Source organism: Gorilla gorilla, chromosome 7, assembly GCF_029281585.2.
Source record: "Gorilla gorilla gorilla isolate KB3781 chromosome 7, NHGRI_mGorGor1-v2.1_pri, whole genome shotgun sequence".
NCBI lineage: Eukaryota > Metazoa > Chordata > Mammalia > Primates > Hominidae > Gorilla > Gorilla gorilla.
In genome coordinates, this window is record NC_073231.2 from 64,501,661 (window position 1) to 64,520,702 (window position 19,042).

The 19,042-nt window shown below is 40.3% G+C and overlaps 2 protein-coding genes across 8 annotated transcripts in view; one reads left to right on the forward strand and one right to left on the reverse strand.

Annotated features, from left to right (window-relative positions):
- Positions 1–5,562: 5,562 nt before the first annotated feature.
- Positions 5,563–12,475, reverse strand: CHCHD7 (coiled-coil-helix-coiled-coil-helix domain containing 7). 4 transcript variants are annotated; one of them, XM_055348739.2, is made up of 5 exons: positions 12,303–12,423; positions 11,250–11,377; positions 9,473–9,542; positions 7,648–7,746; positions 5,563–6,849 (listed from the first exon to the last, which is right to left on the reverse strand). In XM_055348739.2, exons 2-5 carry the CDS (start codon positions 11,267–11,269, stop codon positions 6,745–6,747), a joined length of 294 nt encoding a protein of 97 aa, XP_055204714.1. In that variant the 5' UTR covers positions 11,270–11,377; positions 12,303–12,423; the 3' UTR covers positions 5,563–6,744. The 4 variants fall into 4 exon arrangements, with proteins under 4 accessions (XP_055204714.1, XP_018888445.1, XP_055204715.1 ...); XM_055348740.2 differs by having other exon boundaries at positions 6,711–6,849; positions 7,648–7,790; positions 12,303–12,475; XM_019032900.4 differs by lacking the exon at positions 11,250–11,377 and having other exon boundaries at positions 12,303–12,440.
- Positions 12,476–12,773: 298 nt separating this feature from the next.
- The window catches only part of PLAG1 (PLAG1 zinc finger), a 50,128-nt gene continuing 43,859 nt past the window's right edge, over positions 12,774–19,042 (forward strand). For 2 of the 4 annotated variants that reach the window (XM_019031870.3, XM_019031869.4), the window contains exon 1: positions 12,774–13,019. The gene's annotated coding sequence lies outside the window, so the exon portion shown is untranslated. The remainder of the gene's footprint in view (positions 13,020–19,042) is intronic. The other 2 variants (XM_055348741.2, XM_019031871.4) reach the window with 1 other exon arrangement.

Consider the following 19,042-nt stretch of genomic DNA (forward strand, 5'->3'; position numbering starts at 1 on the left):
GAAATCTGAAGTGCTGAAATCCCAAATTTAACGCTCATAGAAAATGCTTACTAGAGCCCACCAACTTCAGATTTTCAGATTTGGGATGCTCAACTGATAAGTATAATGCAAGTATTCCAAAATTTTTTTAAAAATCAAAATAAAAAACTTTTCCGGTCCTAAGTATTTCAGATAAGGGATGCTCAGCCTGTACTTAGATATTTTTATGTCTGTCTATCTAACTAAAACCTAAGGTCATTGAGGACATGGGTTGGGTCTTATGTGTCCAAAACCAAATCCCTTTCTAACTTCCTCAAGCTGCTCCCTTCATAAACGTGCCAGCTCTCAGAGGATTTTGTAAACCAAGGGAAGAAATGTGAACGTGCGCCTGAGGTGGTGAGCAGGTCTTGGGAATTTTTTCCCAAGCAGAGGAATTATTTCATTTATGTTTTAGTAAGATTTGCCTGACCATAGTATAGAGAAGGAATGGCGGTGGGAGGTCGGGGGTAAGATTCGATGGGAGAAAAGTTAAGACAGCTGCAGTGTGATTCAGAATCACTGTAATAACCTGTCTGCCTCAATGCCTCTAGATTTTTCTAAACACAAACTAGATTTGATCCTCTCCATCTCAAAATCCTTCATAGCTTTCTCTTGCATACAGAATAAGGTCTAAAATACCAAGCATGGCATTCAAGGCCCTTCATAATCTACACCCATTTTACCTTTCTAGACTTTTTCTCTTGCTACCTCCCTTCACACACCCTGGCTCCCGTAAGAACTTCTCCTCTAACATGCTATGTGTTTATTGCCCCTTTGTATTTATTGAGGCTCCCCTCTTAGAAGTCTGCTCTTATTCCTATTATGGTGATTGTTTCATTTTCCCTTATAGCAGAGTGGAATTCTTTGAGGGCCAGGATAGTGTTATTCATCCATGCTCCTCCACAATGTTAGCCTAGCATTTTGCTCATTATCGACACCTGGCAAATATCTGTTGAGCAGAATTTAACGGTAACAGCAGTACTGGTACTTGGATTCACTTAATATTTATTGAGCTCCAGAAATCATAAATAAAAAAACTGATCCACTTAATTACATTGAAATGTAAAACACTGTACAGAAATATCTTTACAAGCAAAAAATAAAGTTAAAAGACAAACTAGGGAATACCCATAGAATACATATGACAAAAAGGTAATTTCTTTGATAGGCCAAGGGTCCCCAAATCATTCACACCAACATTTTTTAAATGGGCAAGGGAAAACCAATAACCTGCAGTTCCATTTTTCACTGATTAGATTGGTAAGGATGAAAGAGTTTTAAAGTATCCAGTGGGACTGAGGGTGTCAGGTAAGAAACACTCACAGGCTTTGTTTATAAGCGTATAAATTGGTGTGGTCCTTTTTGGAGGGCAATTGATTTGCAGTATCTACACATTTTTAAACGCAGAAAGCTTTAACCTAGAAATTCCACTCTTAGAAATTTTACAGATAAAAACATGCACAGACAAAGACCCAAGAACAAAGATGTTGCAACCTTGTTTATAGCATACTCATCAACAGGAGATTGCTTCAATAATGGTATATCATAAAACAGAAACTGAAGCCACTGAAAGAAAGAAAGTAAATCTATAATCACAGATAGAAAATCATTCCAAACTTAATATCACTTAATATCATTAAGTGAAAAAAGCAAGGTATCCTACAGCTCATGTACTATGATGTTCTTTTTATGTAATAGATAAGCTTTTATATGCATGGAAAATCTTGAAAACTTGACACCGGCTGCTTCTGGGGCAGATTTATTGTACACCGTATACCCTTTTGCATTGTTTGAACCTGCATGTTTTTCAGTGTGGTCAATTTTAAAAGCCACCACCTCCTCAAACACACACATTTGTTGACCATTTACTATACAATAGAAGCAGACCAGGCATTATGGCTATAAACGTGAATGATATGATGTCCTCCAGGAGCTTACAAATACTAGATCCGATTCTCAAAAAGGAAAAAAAAAAAGATGCTTTTCCATGCTACAGACACAGTGCACCATCCTCCCCCAACCCACTGAGAATCTGTAATAAGATGGTTCCTGCAGGAGAGAGATGCACATGAACACAGCAAAATGCCTTCTCTATATTTTGTCAGTTGACAATTGATATCAAAGGCTTGCCTGACGCCAAAATTTCTCATGGTGCCCACTGACACAATTTATCAAATTAATTAGCTTCACCTCTCCCAAAGTAGAATCTTGGAAAGGGAAATAAATACAATAGAGGCAAATTTAACAGTGGTGATGAGAAAAACTCCCAAGACTGCCACTCAAAAGTGGTGCCATGAGATCTTGAACAACCAGGTTATAAGAGTATACTGAAGTTTTCAGAGTAGGTGTAAAGAGGCAAACTAGGAATTAGGGAATTACTGAAGACAAATTTTAAACTGAACAAGTTTTGCCTGGACAGAGTCATTACATATATGTTGAGGATTTGCTGATTAAAAATCCCAAAACAATTAGTTTGTCATTGAAAGTACTTTATAAAAAACACACTTATAGAAACCAATCATCAAAGAGCTGTGCCATTACTACAAAGCTACAGTAATCAAGACAGTGTGGTGCTGGCATAAGGATAGACCTATACAGATCAATGGAATAGAATTTCAGGCCAGAAATAAACTCTCACATGTACAGTCAACAAATTTGCAACAAGTGTGCCAAGACAATTCAATGAAGAATAGTCTTCATCAATAAACGGTGCTGGGAACACTGAATAGCCATATGCAAAAGAATGAAGCCTAACTCCTACCTCATAATGTACAAAAATTAAGTCAAAATATACAAAGACCTAAATGTAAGAGCTAAAACCACTAACACTCTACGAAAAAAGGTGGAAATCTTTGTGACCTTGGATTAGGCAATGCTTTCTTAGATATGATACCAAAAGCAACGAAAGAAAATAAAAAATTGGAGTTCATCAAAATCAAAAACTTCTGTGCTTCAAAGTACACCATAAAGTGAAAAATACAACTCACGGAATGGGAGAAAAAAATTGCAAACCACGTATCTGATAAGGAATTTGTATCTGGTATATATAGAACCCTTAAAACTCAGTAATTAAGACAACTCAATTTAAAAATGGGCAAAGGATCCAAATAAACATTTCTCCAAAGAAGAGATACAAACGGCCAATAGACACATTAAAATTTGGTCGACATCATTAGCCATCAAGGAAATGCAAATCAAAGCCATAAGGAGATACCAGTTCACACCCACTAGGATGGCTGTAATCCAGAGCAGATAACAAGTGTTAATGAGGAAGTTGAGAAATTTGGAACTCTCATACACTGCTGATGGGATTGTAAAACAGTGCAGCCACTTTGAAAAACTGCTTGTGCCTCAAAAGGTTAAACAGTTACCACGTGACCCAGCAATTCAACTCCTAGGTATATGTCTTAAGGAGAAATTAATGTCCACATAAAAACTTGTACAAAATGTTCAAAAAACAGCATGACTCATAATAGGCAAGAAGTGGAAATCCAAATGCCCATCAGATGATTCATGGATAAATAAAATGTGGTATAGCCATACAACGGAATGCTTAAGTACTGATACATGCAACAACATAAATGAACCTTGAAAACATTAGGCTGTCAAAGAGGCCAGTCACAAAAGACCACATATTATATGATTCCATTTATATAAATGTCCATAAATAGGCAATAAGATAAACAGAAAGTAGATTACCAGTTGCCTAAGTGTTGGAGGTTGTCATTAGAAGAAAATGGGAGCCAGGCACGCAGATACAACTCCAGGTACTCAGGAGGCTGAGGCGGAAGGATGCTTTGTGGCCAGGAGCTGAAGCCTGCAGTGAGCTATCATGACGCCAATGCACTGAAGCCTGGGCAACAGAGTGAGATCTCATCTCTAAAAAATAAAATGAGCCAGGCACGGTGGCTCACGCCTGTAATCCCAGAACTCTGGGAGGCTGAGGAGGGTGGATTACCTGAGGTCAGCAGTTTGAGACAGCCTGGCCAACATGGTGAAACCCCGTCACTACTAAAAATACAAAATTTAGCCAGGCGTGGTGGCTTATGCCTGTAATCCCAGGTACTTGGGACTCTGAGGCACAAGAATCACTTGAGCCTGGCAGGCAGAGGTTGCAGTGAGTGGAGATTGCGCCACTGCACTGCAGCCTGGGCGATAGAGCAAGTCTCTCTCAAAAAAATAAATAAATAAAAAGTAAAATGAAAAGGGGAGTGAGTGCTAACGGGTACAGGGTTTCAGTTTGGGGTAATGAAATGATTACTTTCTAAAATTGATTGTGGTGATGGCTGCACAACTTCATGAATATACAAGATCACTGAATTGCATACTTTTAAGAGTTGATATACATGACATATCTCAATAAGGCTGTTCTTTTTAAAGTCTTTCGGGAAGTCAAGTAAGAGGCATGTCTTTGTGTGGACTCCATGTGCCACAGTCCTAGGAGGGAGGCTCTGGTGATCACTCGAACCCTGCAACTCTAGTTCTGCCCCCACATCCAGGTTTGGACTGAGCTACCCCTTGGTCCTGAGCATTTAAACGTTTCTCCCCTGGGCCAGTTGCAGTGGCTCATGCCTGTAATTCCGGCACTTTAGGAGGCTGAGGCAGGTGGATCACTTGAGGCCAGGAGTTGGAGACCAGCCTGGCAACATGGTGAAACCCCATCTGTACTAAAAATACAAAAATTAGCTGGGCATGGTGATGGGTGCCTGTAGTCCCAGCTACTTGGGAGGCTGAGGCATGAGAATCACTTCAACCTGGCAGGCAGAGGTTCCAGTGAGCCAAGATAACACCACTGCACTCCAGCCTAGGCAACAGAGTGGCACTCATCTCAAAAAAAAAGTTTCTTCCCCAATCTCCAGAACTATAGCTCCCTACAGAGTGCCACTGGTAAGCCAACTGCAGTTCTTTTTTTTCTTTCTATGATGGAGTCTCGCTCTGTCGCCCAGGCTGGAGTACAGTGGCGCCATCATGGCTCACTGCAAGCTCCGCCTCCCAGGTTCACGCCATTCTCCTGCTTCAGCCTCCCAAGTAGCTTGGACTACAGGCACCCACCACCATGCCCAGCTAATTTTTTTTTTTGTATTTTTAGTAGAGACAGGGTTTCACCATGTTAGCCAGGATGGTCTTGATCTTCTGACCTCGTGATCCGCCTGCCTCGGCCTCCCAAAGTGCTGGGATTACAGGCGTAAGCCACCGCGCCCGGCAGCCAACTGCAGTTCTTGAACTACATCAACCTCAACCCAGAGGCCCAGCGGGCACGAGGGCCTGGGGGGAAGGCAGGTGTCCAAGTCTTTACCTGAAGTGCTCAGCAATAAGGCAAAGGTACTGAAAATAAAGACTCAACAAGAGTGGCATCAGGACAACTAGTTACAAGATGAATGTTGATATTGGTATGTACCTTCAAAAGAGTGACATTAAAATTCCAAGCCCTTTAACAAGTGTGCTTAAAAATACAAAAATACTTCTTACACAGGTAGGCATTCATTCTTTTCTGGTCCTATTTTAATCCATCATTTTTATAGCAGTCAATACAAATCAAAAGAATTTTGGAAATGATCCATTTTTTATTCAAATATAACTACATTTAACAATCAAGGTCATGTGGCTTAGAAACCTGAGCTTGGTTTTAGACTCAGACAGACAGTTCATTGTCGGCAGCCATTAAAACAATGTTCTTGACCCAAGACCAGATGAAGAGAAGGGACAAAAGCAATGTTTTCAAGTACACATTAAATTTCATTCAATAATAGTATGTCTTCATAAAACTACCACGAATGAAACAAACGATTCTAAAAGGCAGTGGGCATAAGGAGGGCTGCTTCACAATCTACCCGTCACCACACTGAATAATCATATTGTGTTTATATCATAAAGTGAAGTTCTAGTCTCATCCCAGTGTTGAGTTCACCTGATGAACCCTGACCCTTTTCCCTGCCCAACTAGTCCTGCAAATAGAAATCTTACTTCTAAGGGAATCCATTTGTCTTTCTTCCCATTACTGTGGTTCAAAAACTGATACTACAGCTGCAGAAGGCTACCCAATATTTAAGGATTTTAATCACAGAATCCTGTAACTAAGACTTTCTTTAAAGAAAGACAACCAGTTCTTTTTTATGTCATTTATTTAGAAAAACCCATTTGCCCCTAGTGAATGTACTAACCTTATTTAAACAAAGATAAGTGAGGGAAGTAAGAAGTGATTTGAGGAATGAGCCTGGGATCTGAGGCCCGCCACACATTCCTTACCTTCAACTTACCTTTCCAGTCTTCTCCCACCACTGCTCCACCCACCTGAGATTCTAGGTGGAGCAATCTACAGGATACTCTCTGAATGTGGTTCCAGCTTCTCTTGCCTCACACTCTTGCTCATAACTTTTCCTTTCCTTGGAAACATTGCCTTCATCTCAGCCCCATTCAGTCTTTACTTGTTCACATCATACTCTTCTTTCAAAACCCAGTGGAAAAGCTCAATTTCTCATGTAGCCTTACCTAACTCCATGCCTCCAGAAAGTCATGCAAACTCATGCCACAGCACAGCCAGCAGCAACATACCATCAGCATGGCACTGAGAGCAAGCAAAAAGGACACGGGGTGACTTCACTGTCTCCACTTGAAGAACTTAAGGTCTGTCTGGGTGAGGGGTGTACAGTCTTAAATATTACAGCAATCACTTATTAGAAATATTCATCTGCTTCTAAGTTATATAAACACTTTTAATGCAAACATTCAATAGGGCATATTTCCCACTGCTCTCAAGATTTCATCTCTTTCTGCTGCCGTAGGCATAAATGGCTTCACTCCGTTCTTTCTTCTCTGCATCACGATAGAATTCTGTGTACAGGCATTAAAATAAAAAAGAAGAAACCAAAATCAGTCATGTATTAAATGCTAATCATTTGCCAGTAATTTGCTATTGCTTCCTCAAAAAGGAAATTCTAAAAACCAAGTTTTTAAAAAAAAAAAACCCCAAAACCTAATTATAGGACTCCAGATAAACGTATTTAAATTAGTAACAATTAAATAGAAGTACTCATTCCCACAGGAATACATTAACAGCAATTGGGATGAGAATATACAAAGTACAAAGTACAAAAGTATATACAGTCCGTCAAGAAGAGCTACTGAATAATCGTGAAATAAAACCAACAGTGCATTTAGCAAAGCAAAAGGAAATAGCTGGATCCCGTGGTTCAAGGAAACAGAAATTATATACCAATGTTTTCAGAAAAATGGACCATTTTAACTTCCACGGATGGCAGTGAGAGAGAAAAAGGCAGAAATGGAAGCCTAACATGATATGTTATGACAAGGGAAGTTAAACATTCTGTTCATCTCCAGGAAAACTAAATTTATAACAAAGACATTGTTTTAGGGCTGCAGATACTTAAATGTCTAAGAAGACCCACCTACATTAAAACTGCATTCTTATAGCTTAGAGGACGACGAGGCAGCTAACAAGAGCTCTCAAGGATCTTTCAGGGCTAAAGTAGCACACAGAGGATAAAGTTGAAAAGTTAAGTTTCCCTACAGCCATCAGTGGGAAAGGATTGTGGGTACTGACTAATTTTAGGCTTCAGTTTCAACCCTAGGAGATGGGTTTTAACACAAAGCTAACCAATCTAGGCTTACCCAGAATCTCCGGCAGTTTTTGTACCTCAAGAAGTAAGTGGAACACCTTTCCCTGTCATAGTTATTTTCATCCAGACATCTGGTGGAAGCATCAGATTCCTTACAGATATAAGAGAGGCATCATTTAAAAGGTAGAAGAGGATCTAAAAGCAAACAAACAAACAAACAAAAGCTGCTTCCCCAGAAGCAAATAATGTGAAATTGTTCATTTGTGTTCATTTTGATGGGTAGACTAATAAAAACTGGACAATCTCACCAGCTATCCCAGTATGCACTCTGCTCAGGCTAACACCTTCCTTTTTATAATGTGGGCCAGTTTTCTGAATATGTGATCACAGGAATTTGAGCCAAATAACTGTGATTAATCCAGTAACCATTTTAGTAAGAAACTGAGGCAAGGTGCAATGTGTTAAATGACTACTGCACAACTAGAATCAGAATCCATCTCCTGAGTCACAGTACATCTCTCCTGTTTTTCCAGATTTTCACTTGGGCTTCAATGTTTGATCATAACATTGGTTTCAAGATTCCAAGTAAATCACTAATAACTGGTCTACATCAAGACAACCTAAATTAACACCATTCATCTCAATGCATTTTTGGCTACCATTTACTCCATTATACAAATACACTATTATATAAGCAATTTTAATAGATATTACTTCAAAACCGAAGTCAACAACACAAGCTATAAATTCAAAGGAAAGTAGGTGCCACATGGGGATTAAATTTAAGCTGTGTGAACTGGAAGTAGATTGAATAACAAACTTAAAAGTGAAAGGTATGATTCTGTGAGGTCACCTAAAGCAGGGGTCCCCAACCCCCAGGCCACAAAGTGGTACTGGTCTGCGGTCTGTTAGGAACCCGGCCAGATAGCAGGAGATGAGCAACGGGCAAGTGAGCCTTACCGCCTGAGCTCCCCTTCCTGTCACATCAGTGGCAGCATTAGATTCTCATAGGAGCACGAACCCTATTGTGAACTGCATGCATGTGAGGGATCTAGGCTGCAAGCTCCTTAGGAGAATCTAATGCCTGTTGACACCCGCCCCCTTCCCCGTCCGTGGAAAAATTGTCTTCCACAAAACCGGTCCTTGGTGCCCAAAAGGTTGGGGACCACAGATCTAAAGGAAAGCTTTAGCTATATGGGTAGACAGTTTGCAACACATATCTAAGAAACATGTTCTACCTAAACAGAACAAAGCTGAATTTCTGTGCCAAATATTTAATGAATGTATATATTTGGAAAATGCATATAACTAAAGAATATAATTTTCATGGGACCAGTATGATAACTACATTATTCAAACGTAGCAAAGCCACAAGTAAGTATCGCAAATCATACCAAATAAATGCCAATAAAAGCTTACTCTTAAAACATTTTATCAGGTACCTTTGTGAAAACCTTTAAGCTTTAAATAGGCTAATTATATTATCAGCCCATTACTCTCAGCCAGGTTGTCAAGGACATGATGATATTATTGCTAGTGAAACAATAAATGTCAGTGACAGTTTAAAAATATCATACCTTCCAGTTTTCCATGTTTGGACTAAATATTCTCAGTGTTACATTTTCCTGTCTACTTTTACAGTGACAACCAAATGCTTGCATATTATACAAATAAGGAAAACTAAAGAAAAGATGAATGTTTGTTAGAGAAATTATAAACATCTAAAAATGCTCTAGTTAAATAGGATATACTGGCCAACAATATTTTTTCTAGAGAAATAACTTTATTCAACAACTGCAGAAAACAAAGGCCCACAAAACTAGAGCAGCCTGTTTTTCCAACTTAACACTCATGAAAATTAAAGCAAACCATCCTACCGACAAACAAGGATTTATGTCAGGATCTCTCAGCCTCTGTGTTACCGAGGGCATTCTAACAGTCTTCTTACTGAGGGTAGACAGAAAAAAAATAATTATACAGTAGTTGACAGAAAATAAATCAATACATCTCAATAGCACTAAAAGTACCTGAAATTTTGATTTTGGCATAATGATCACTTAGTGAGGAACTTCATGTATTCTCTGTATTTTGTGAATAAAAACTTGAACGTGTTTTTCCTTTGTATTGCCATGCCTCAACACAAAGGCCATATATTGGATTGAAATGCATCTACTGGCTGGGTGCGGTGTCTCACGCCTGTAATCCCAGCACTTTGGGAGGCTGGAGCGAAAGGGCTGCTTAAGCTCAGCAGTTCGAGATCAACCTAGGTGACACAGAGAAACCCCATTTCTACCAAAAATACAAAAATTAGCCTGGTGTCATGCCGTGTGCCTGTGGTCCCAGCTACTTGGAAGGCTAAGTAAGGTGGGATAGCCCAGGAAGTCAAGGCTGCAGAGAGCTGTGATTGCACCAGTGCACTCCAGCCTGGGTGACAGAGAGAGACCCTGTCTCAAAAAAACAAAAAAGAAAGATAGTTCAATTATAATTCAGTTGTTGTTTACTCTTATTCTTAAGTTTAAGCAACCAAATGTACTAATAAAACCTAAGAATACAGTATGCATTCCAACAATTACTTCCTTACTTTACACCAATTAGCGTACAAAATAAGAATGAAATTCAGTACAGTCCAACTTTAGCAAAAACATTCATCAACTGAAGTACCAGAGTGCCTATTTTATGGCCAATAGTAGGGTAGCCAACACACCAAAAAGCCAAGTTATTGCTTAGTTGACATTATGAAAAGCTATACTGTTTCAAAAACAAAAGAGTTGAAATTTTACTTCCAGTGGCATCTTCTTTTTAACTATTTCCCTGCGTTGCAGGAAGTCAGGGAATGCTACTGTGCTTCAGTAACCTTCCAATTCAATTCCTAGAGATACAGCTTTGCAAAAGTTTAGGAGGCCGAGTCGGGCGGATCACGAGGTCAGGAGTTCAAGACCAGCCTGGCCAACATGGTGAAACCCCCTGTCTACTAAAAATACAAAAATTAGCTGAGCGTGGTGGCACGCGCCTGTAATCCCAGCTACTCAGGAGGCTGAGGCAAGAGAATCGCCTGAACTTGGGAAGCAGAGGTTGCAGTGAGCCGAGATCGCGCCACTGCACTCCAGCCCAAGCGACAGCAGTGGAAGACGCCGTCTCAAAAAAAAAAAAAGAGACACCCAGCCCAGTTCTACTATGGGAAAGATCAGGACGTCCAGGCCAAAGGAGACCAGCCTTTGCAAAAAAAAGAATGGAAAAGGGTTTGGTTATTCTGGTGTCCATTAAGTAATCACTGAATAATAATTTTATGATTTTCATTGAACAATACAAGAAAATATCCAGCCAACAGTAACATCTTGGCAAAAAAGAAATCAAGATGCTGTTCAATTATATCTACAAGCTTCTTCCTCTCCTGAAGACAATTTTTTTCCACACTTCACCTCTTCCTAAGAGAGATGATGATAGTAAATAAATTCACAGCTTTCTTTTTTACATCTATCCTATGATGTGAGAACACAGAACTCTTCATACACCTTAGATTTAATAATCTCAACAAGGATCAGACAACCTTGCATTAAATTTAAGTTTCGTGCCTTACATGAAAGTATCCTACTCTATATTTTATTGTCAGTCAGAAATTCTTCAAAAATAACACCTAGGTAACATCACATATACCCAGTTCGAGTTTGGTGCATGAATTTCTTCACATTTCATTTCCTTTTCCTTCCAGATTCTAAATACAAGGCACTCTAAGTTTGGATTTCCGAAAGTCTCCTCCTTTGCATGAGTTCCTCGTGTATTAACTGGAATTGAAGAGGAAATGTCAATTTACAGTGAGGAGCGGGGCTGAAGTGCAACATCGAGTGCTCCGCTAAAGGGGCCTTATCTATTACTTTTTGAATGTACTAAACAAATGTTACAAGGCTCTACTACTTGCAGAGCATAGCCAGAAAGAAAAACCAAGCAAAGATATGAAGGAGGGGCCACAAAACCATAGCACATTCAGGGAATAACTCTAAAATCCACTCCAAAGGGCAAACTGCTTAATAAAGCAGTTCCTGATTTCCCATCCAGTGGTTCACGTCCCCCCTCTCTAAGTAGCTTTGAAAGGGCAGGGGGAAGGAAACGTTTCTGAACACGTTCATGCCCACACGCCCCGTGGTCGGAGCCCAGGCAGGGTCCGCGGCTCTGCTAAACCCGGAAGCTGCACACGCCGTGCCGTTAACCCACTGCCAGGTGCAAAGTGGAAGGGGGCAAGAAGTCAAGGGTGGCCTGCCGGAGGTGGGCGCGCAGGGCAAGGAGAAACGAGGGGCCAACCCGAGGCCTCGCCGCCTTCCGCGGTGTAGCCCGTCAGCATCTGATCCTGGACGGCGCGCACAGGTGAACACACCTTGCTGTGCCCTGAGACCATGCCGAGAGAGGCAAGGGGCGAGGAAAACGCAGGGAACTGGGGGTGGGGCCGGTAACTGCGCTTCAGAGGCTACACAGGAGAGTGGAAGAAAAGCTGGGGTTGCCCGGACTAGGCAGAGGTCATCTTCCTCGCCCCCGGAGCGAAGAGACCCGTGTGGCGGGAGGAAGAGCAACGGGAAGAGGTCCGCGCTGCGGCGAAGCCTGGCGGGAGCGCCTCCGCGCCGCAGAAGTGCATTCGGGCCCCGCTACGGCCCAAGGGCACCCCTCTCTTCCCGCTTTTCTGCGGCCGCTTCGGAGGTAGGGCGGGGGACCACTCACCTCCGGCCTCCGCTTCGCCAGCACCCAGGCCGTCTCCAGCTCCAAACACGTCAATGGCTCACGCAGCAGGACCTTAAGTAGCGCGCATCCCAACTTGCTGCCCCCGCTCCCCGGCGACAGCCCGCCCAATCGGCGCGCGCCGCCGCCAGACTGACAGCCGCGCGGGGCCCTGAGCCGCAGGGGCGGGCGGGCCTCGCCCCGCCCCCGCCTGGCGAAAGGAGGGCCGAGGCGGGAGGAGTGGGCGGGGCGGTGAGCGCGACCCCGCCCCCTCTTCCCCCGCCCCACCGCGCCCCCCAGCCGCGGCCCGTCTCTTAACACTTCGGCTTGACGGGCGGCGTCGCAGTCCAATGGGCGGGCCGACTCCCGCCAGCGGCGGCTCCGAGTGGCCAGCTCCCGGGCGGAGCGCGCGCGGGGGGCGGGCGCAGCGGCGGGCGGGGGTTGGGGGCGGGCCGACGGGAGGCGGGGGCGGCGGCCGAACAGGCAGGGGGAGGCAGCGGTGGGCGCGACGTCGGCGGCGGCGGCGGCGGCGGCGGCGGCAGCTGCAAGTTGGGCTGCAGGGGCAGCGCATACACTACAATGGCTGCTGGAAAGAGGCGTAAGGAAACAATTTCCAGGCCCGCCGCGTCCAGCCCGAAATATGAGAAAAAAATTATTAGAAATTCCGCGGGCGGTGTAGAGGCGGCGGACGGGCCGGAGGGAGGATGTTAAAGCCCCGCGGTGAGTTCTCCGGGGGTCCGGGGCGGCGGCGAGGCGTTTAGCGGGAGAAATATCAGGGTTATTTAAATTATGGGACTAGCCGAGGGGGCAGAGGAGCAGCGGCGGCGGCAGGAGGAGGAAAAGTTTGTGCTACTCTCAGCCCCTGCTCAGGACCCCAGAGAGAAAAATAATAATAAAAAATAAAATAAAATAATTACGCGGGGCTGCGAGGACTCCCGAAGTCGCTTCTGACAGGGCAGGGGGCGATGCGGCTGGGGACCCGAAGGTGAGGTCGGTGGGAAAAAAAAAAAAACCTTTATTCAGGGTCTGGAAAGTTTGAAAAGTTTTCCTCCTCCTCCTCCTCCTCCTCTCTGGTGCTGTGAATATTGTGACAGCGGCAGCGGCAGCAGCGAGAGCGGAAGACATTAGAGACCCGAAAAATAAGGGAAAAATTAATATAAATTCAGTTTTGAGAGTAAACTCTCCGCATTTTCCACCAAAACATCCCGGGGGAAGGTCGCTTCCCAAAGGGCCTGGCGGAAACCCGCAGTCGGCAATATTTGGGGGGCACTTTGAGTGACTTGGGGTAACTTTGCCCCTTTTTCAAAAGAGGTTTTTCTTTTCTGGAGAAATGAATTTGTTTTTGCCCTTTCCTCAGGTGGGCAAGCCGGGGTCGGGGTGCGGGGTCTGCAGGGAGGTGTGAGCCCGGGGTGTGTGGCTGCGAGGGGGGGTAGGGGGAGGGGGTGCTAAATGAAAGCAGGAGATCGGCACAGAGCAGGGACAGCTTGTTGTCAGTATCATAAACAACCAAAATGGAGGGAGAACTCAGGCATATAACCAAATAAAAATTTTTAAAAAATCGCAAAAAATCCCTAAAAATCCGGGATGCTCCCCCTTTTCTCGCTAAAGGTAAAAGTATGTACCGCCTTTCCCCTGAAGTCCATTTTGACTTTGCAGGGACCAAGGAGTTAATATTTATTTATTTTTTAAAACTTTCGAAGGGCAAAAGCCTTTTATAACTCAACCGACAATGAGAAAACGTGAAAATCCGATGCAGGAGAAGCAGGGGGAGCGAGGGGGGAGGTGGTAGTGCAGAAACTGCTAAACTTATTGGTAATGTGGACTGATCTGAGATAAGATAAACACTATATTTGCTATTTTATAACTCTCTTTTAATGATCTTTGCGGGGTTTTTTTGGGTGGAAAAAAAAGTGATGCCATTTTCTTAATAGAGTTAATATGTGTGATTGGAAGAATAAACCTTTCCGGCTTTAGATTGCATTTTCGTCGCATTTATGCTTCAGGTTTTGTTAGTGGCTCCCTCCTTTCTTTAAACTGGGCTCTGCAGAGGAGGGATAGAGAGGTGATGGTGCTCAGAGAGGCTGGAGTGCAAGGCTGGAGTACCTTTTGGGGAGGGATGTGGAGTTGCTTGGTTTCCCCCTTCCTGACACGTTTGCTTCACCTGTTCATCCTTCCTAAAGAATGTTAAGCTGAGGTTTTCTGGTTTTATGTATATAAAAGGATGATGTCTCTTGCATCACATTGATGTTAATGGGAAAGTGCTGCTGATGTTGGTTCCACGTGGGATATGGGACAGAGCAGGGCATTTTAAAGGGACAGCTTCTCTTTTCTTATGGTTTTCATCACCTACACAGAATCACTGTCTGAGGACCAAAAGCAGAGGTGCTGGGAGGGTGTGGTGATGGAAGAGCCTTCCCTTTCTGTTACTCCAGTGCACCCACCCGTAGGAGTGATGGAGGGACAGGAGGGATAAACAGCCTCAACCGAAGATGGATATGTGTATAGTTTGTATCCAAGCTGTTCCTTTGTGTAACAAGCCCTCCCAGGAACTTTTCATGTTACATTGCTTTGCTTTGGAAGCTGATTTTGGAAGGAATTGTGGAAAAATGGAAATAGTTTAAGGTGTGTGGTGTAATGGTATAGCATTATTGAACAGTTATGAATTCTGTGCAGTGAGATCAAAGAGCTGTCTATGCCCATAATGTGATTTTACAGCCATTTTGTAAAAACTGTAAAATACCTAATATTCAGTTTGGCTTAAGGTACATTGAGGACTTCTGGTTGAAAATTACAGAGTGGTGAAGATTCTTTAAAATTGTAAGCAGTAGGCATTTCTTTAGGGGGAAGGAAAGCACACACACCAACACCATGGAAAAGTTTACACATCCATTTTTAAAGTCCATCCTATGCATGGGTTGTAACTTTGCGCCTTTGAAATGAAAAGATTTTTAAAATCCTGAGCCCTGTGAGTTTTCATTTTCTAAGTTGAATTTATTTGTGTTATTTAACAGAAAGTGTTTACTGACCATAAACTACTATCGGCTCTTATGTTTTAGATTTCCACGATATTTTCAAAATTTAAAATGTGTAAATTGTTAGCTGTACTATAATGGGGATTAAGGTTAATCTTCAGTAGAAATTACTTGTGTTCCATTTTCCACAGGTATATGGAGTTTCTGAAATAAATCCTTATTTCCTCTTGTTTTTATGATTTATAGACATGGATTAAAATTAGAGCTGAATTTTTAGACTTCTTATATAGAATGTTTTTTCTTGCCCTACTGTATAAACAAGTTATGATTTTTGTAGTCTATTGTATGTTAACTTGTGTTTACAACTGAGTTCTTCCAACTTTCTGTAAATACCTCCATACAACATCACATCGGTAACGTGTTTGAGTACATCATCTTGTGGTTTCTGATTTTGGAAGCAATTACAACTTTCTAAGAATTCATTAAAAGATTAATCTCATCACCCACAGTTAAATCAAAATTGATTGGAAAAGGATTAAGCTATCAATAGAGAAGGGAAACTCCTCCATGCCCAATGATCTTCTGTCCAGAGGTTTCAGAATGCCATTAAGACTTACAAAGCCTTTTCATTTTATCTTACGTTTTCATTGTATTTTGGCTCAAGACAGTTACATTGACTATAAGTAGTCAGAATTATGCTGTGCATTTAAAATAAATGAGACTTAGATCTTGAATAATTGCCACTTTGACAAACCAGATACTAATATCAATAAATTCAATCTCTATAAAAAAATGAAGGAATTCAAGTTATATTAGATCATCGTGTTATTCAGGTTGTTTGGACACTATGACTGGTTTATTGTCAATCTAAATAAAAGTGCTGGTATTGTGATTTTTTTTCTTCCTCTCATATAGGGTGGTGTAAAACTTTCTTCATGTTTGTATTTTATGCAACTAGCTACTTGTCTGTTTAGAAAACGCACTCAGAGTGCACCAATCTAAAATCTGTAATCGCTTAGAGAGTCTTATTTAGATGGGGCACAGCACAATATTTAATTTGAAGTGATTGTACTGAGCTTTTGTGATGCCTTAGAAATACTACCTGTTGAACATCCTTTTCTGAAGCTATTAAATTATACCAGTGTACAGAAATAATGTCATGATATTGTGTACTCAAAATCTTTATTTCAGTTGGAATCGGAGAAACCTCATATATTGATAGTCTTATTTGAAATTTATATGCCTACTTTTGTTACTTGAAATTCTATAAAGAATTTATCTGCTGTGGAAGATTTATAAGTGTGGGCTAATATTGACACATTCTATATCTGTATATTATTACCAAAATATTTTAGTAAATAGTAAATAGATATTTATAGCAAAATAAATTAGTGAATTTGCTTTATCAGTATAGTTTTAAAATTTGAAGGGTGCTGTTTGTGTTTTAATAACATGCACAGGTGGGGGTTATTCCTTCATTTTTAATGTAATCCTGATTGTCACTATGTACATTTTGGTTTGATATTCTGCAAATTTTCCTTTCTAAGGATTAAATTTGTTGTTTCCTAAATTAAATGTGATGCTCCTGTCTGAAGTGAGATTTGGAAAGCCAGATAACTAAAACATGTATCTATAGCTATCTTTGAAGTTTTGTTTCAGTAATCATTTGCCTCTTGAGCTGTGTAGTCAAAATAATTTTATCTAAGAATGTTTTAATATTTTTTCTTTAGAATCCTGTTCTTTGGAAAATTAAGATATATAAAAAATCACCAGTTACACACATCCCCAAGGAAAAAAAACTTTTACTGAAGATACTTACTTACATTGCTTGGAATACATATTCTTTTTGGTGTGTTTGCAAGTGTATAAGAAATAAATATTAATTTTTTTCTCTTTATATTGATAACATCTTAAATTCTTTAATTATTTGAGTAAGGAAAGAGTTTCAAAAGGAGGAAACTGAATCTGTTCAACAAAGTCCAAGGTAGTGAATATGATCAAGGTAAAAGGGCTATAAATCATCCCTTGAGCCATTTTTAAATGTCTTAAGAACCTGATAAACACCTTTTCTGAAACACTGAATACTTTGAAACTATATCAGTCACTTCTGAAAAACAAAGGTAGACCTTTAGTTTCTTTAGTTTTAGCAGGAATTAATATAGGTAGCATATTTAACCAATTAGTAAGTGTTTAGGTAGTCATGGAAAAGTATTTACAAATAAGTAAAATATGAATGCAGGGTAAATCAGATTGATTAGCTGTAAAGTTAACCTGATTTTAGAATTCATGCATGGGAATTGTTTTCCATTTTACCGTAAGAATACTTTGGAGGTAACTAATTTTTGCTTTTTGTATTTTATTGCCTAAATTTTTTGAAATGCTCAAACCTGAAATCCACTGTTACTACTTTTCATTTATGTTAGATTAACTTTTATATCTTATTTGCAAATTTCATTGTAAAATATCATTTGAGAAATTAAATTAAGATTTTTAGATTATAACATTTTATAAAAGTATTGAGCTATTAACATTTGAAGTTGTAAGAAATGTATGTGTATGAAAGCCTAGTAGAAATTATTACAGGGACATAATTTGATTTTTACTTTTAAATTGATTAGTCTGCTGCCCAGAGGTTTGCATTATACTCACTGTTTATAGCTATCCCTGCCTCCTCTTTACAGGGTGGTACTGACAAGGATATGGTGGTGTGGAACTTCCAAGGGCACTTGGGTATTTTTGTTTTCTGATTTTGCGTATGTATTGGTGTTTGTTGTTAAGAATTTTGCTCTTTTAAAAAAATGCTTATCAGAACATTTAAAAATTTTATAAAACAGAAATATCTTATTTTTTTAAAAAGGTAGTGTTATGCTGCATTAAAATTGTTAGTATTTAAAAGTCCCTGGATGTCTTATAAACAGAGTTACTACAGGATCATGGTATTAAAACTAACCACAGTGTGTGTTGGGAATTTGAGATGACTACCTAAAAAATGTGTGTGCATGTGTAGAATGAATGAACTTATGCAGTATGTCCTAGGTTAATAGGACAAGAAATTTGCTTAAAGTATTTCCTTACATTTAAAAGTGGAATCTTCTTAATCTAAAAACATAGAAAACCTAGCAATGTGAAGGTGTTAGGAAGCAAAAATTTTTTTTGGTGCCTTTTAAAAATAAGAATTTTAAACAATGAAAGTATATAACAATAAGTATGGACTAAAATGTCCAAAATTCATGGTAAAGAATTTGGTAGATAAGAATTTCAGAGTAAAATAACAATTGTGGTAAATTAAAAATTCATCTTATGTGAATAAATAATAACCAACTACAAGGCAAAAGTTATAATTTTGCCTTAAAAATTAGATAATTGGGGAGATCTACCAAAGAATATTTTTAATACCAATTGCTGGTTTCATAATGACCTTTTTAAAATAGATCCCCAAAGCCTGCCTTCCTTCTCTTCTTAGATTTGAATTAAACTAAATTAAATTCTAAGAATAATTTGTAATGGTTATTCAGAATTTTTTTTAAAATAAGAAAAATTACTTTTTGCTGTTTTTATAAAAGATTTAGAGGATTATTTTGAATGTGTGTCTTCGTGAAGTGTCCTGAGAAAGTTAGAAATTATTGAAAATCATTTTCTTCATTGTTCATCAGAAAGCTTAAAACTTTAAGTTAATGAAATAAATTTTAAAACCTCAGTCTAAGAATAGTTTGCTTCATGGACTTTTTTAGAGCAATTTAAATAATTTGTTACAGACTTAGTCACATTTAA

Bases quoted from the DNA above. Each gene is read 5' to 3' on its own strand.
- CHCHD7 (XM_055348739.2), bottom strand. From the start codon at position 11,269: ATGCACCAAACTCGAACTGG. The intron at 9,543-11,249 runs GTATATGTGATG...GTCTACCCTCAG, and splicing joins ATGCACCAAACTCGAACTGG to TAAGAAGACTGTTAGAATGC. The intron at 6,850-7,647 runs GTAAGCCTAGAT...GCCTGTACACAG, and splicing joins AAAACTGCCGGAGATTCTGG to AATTCTATCGTGATGCAGAG.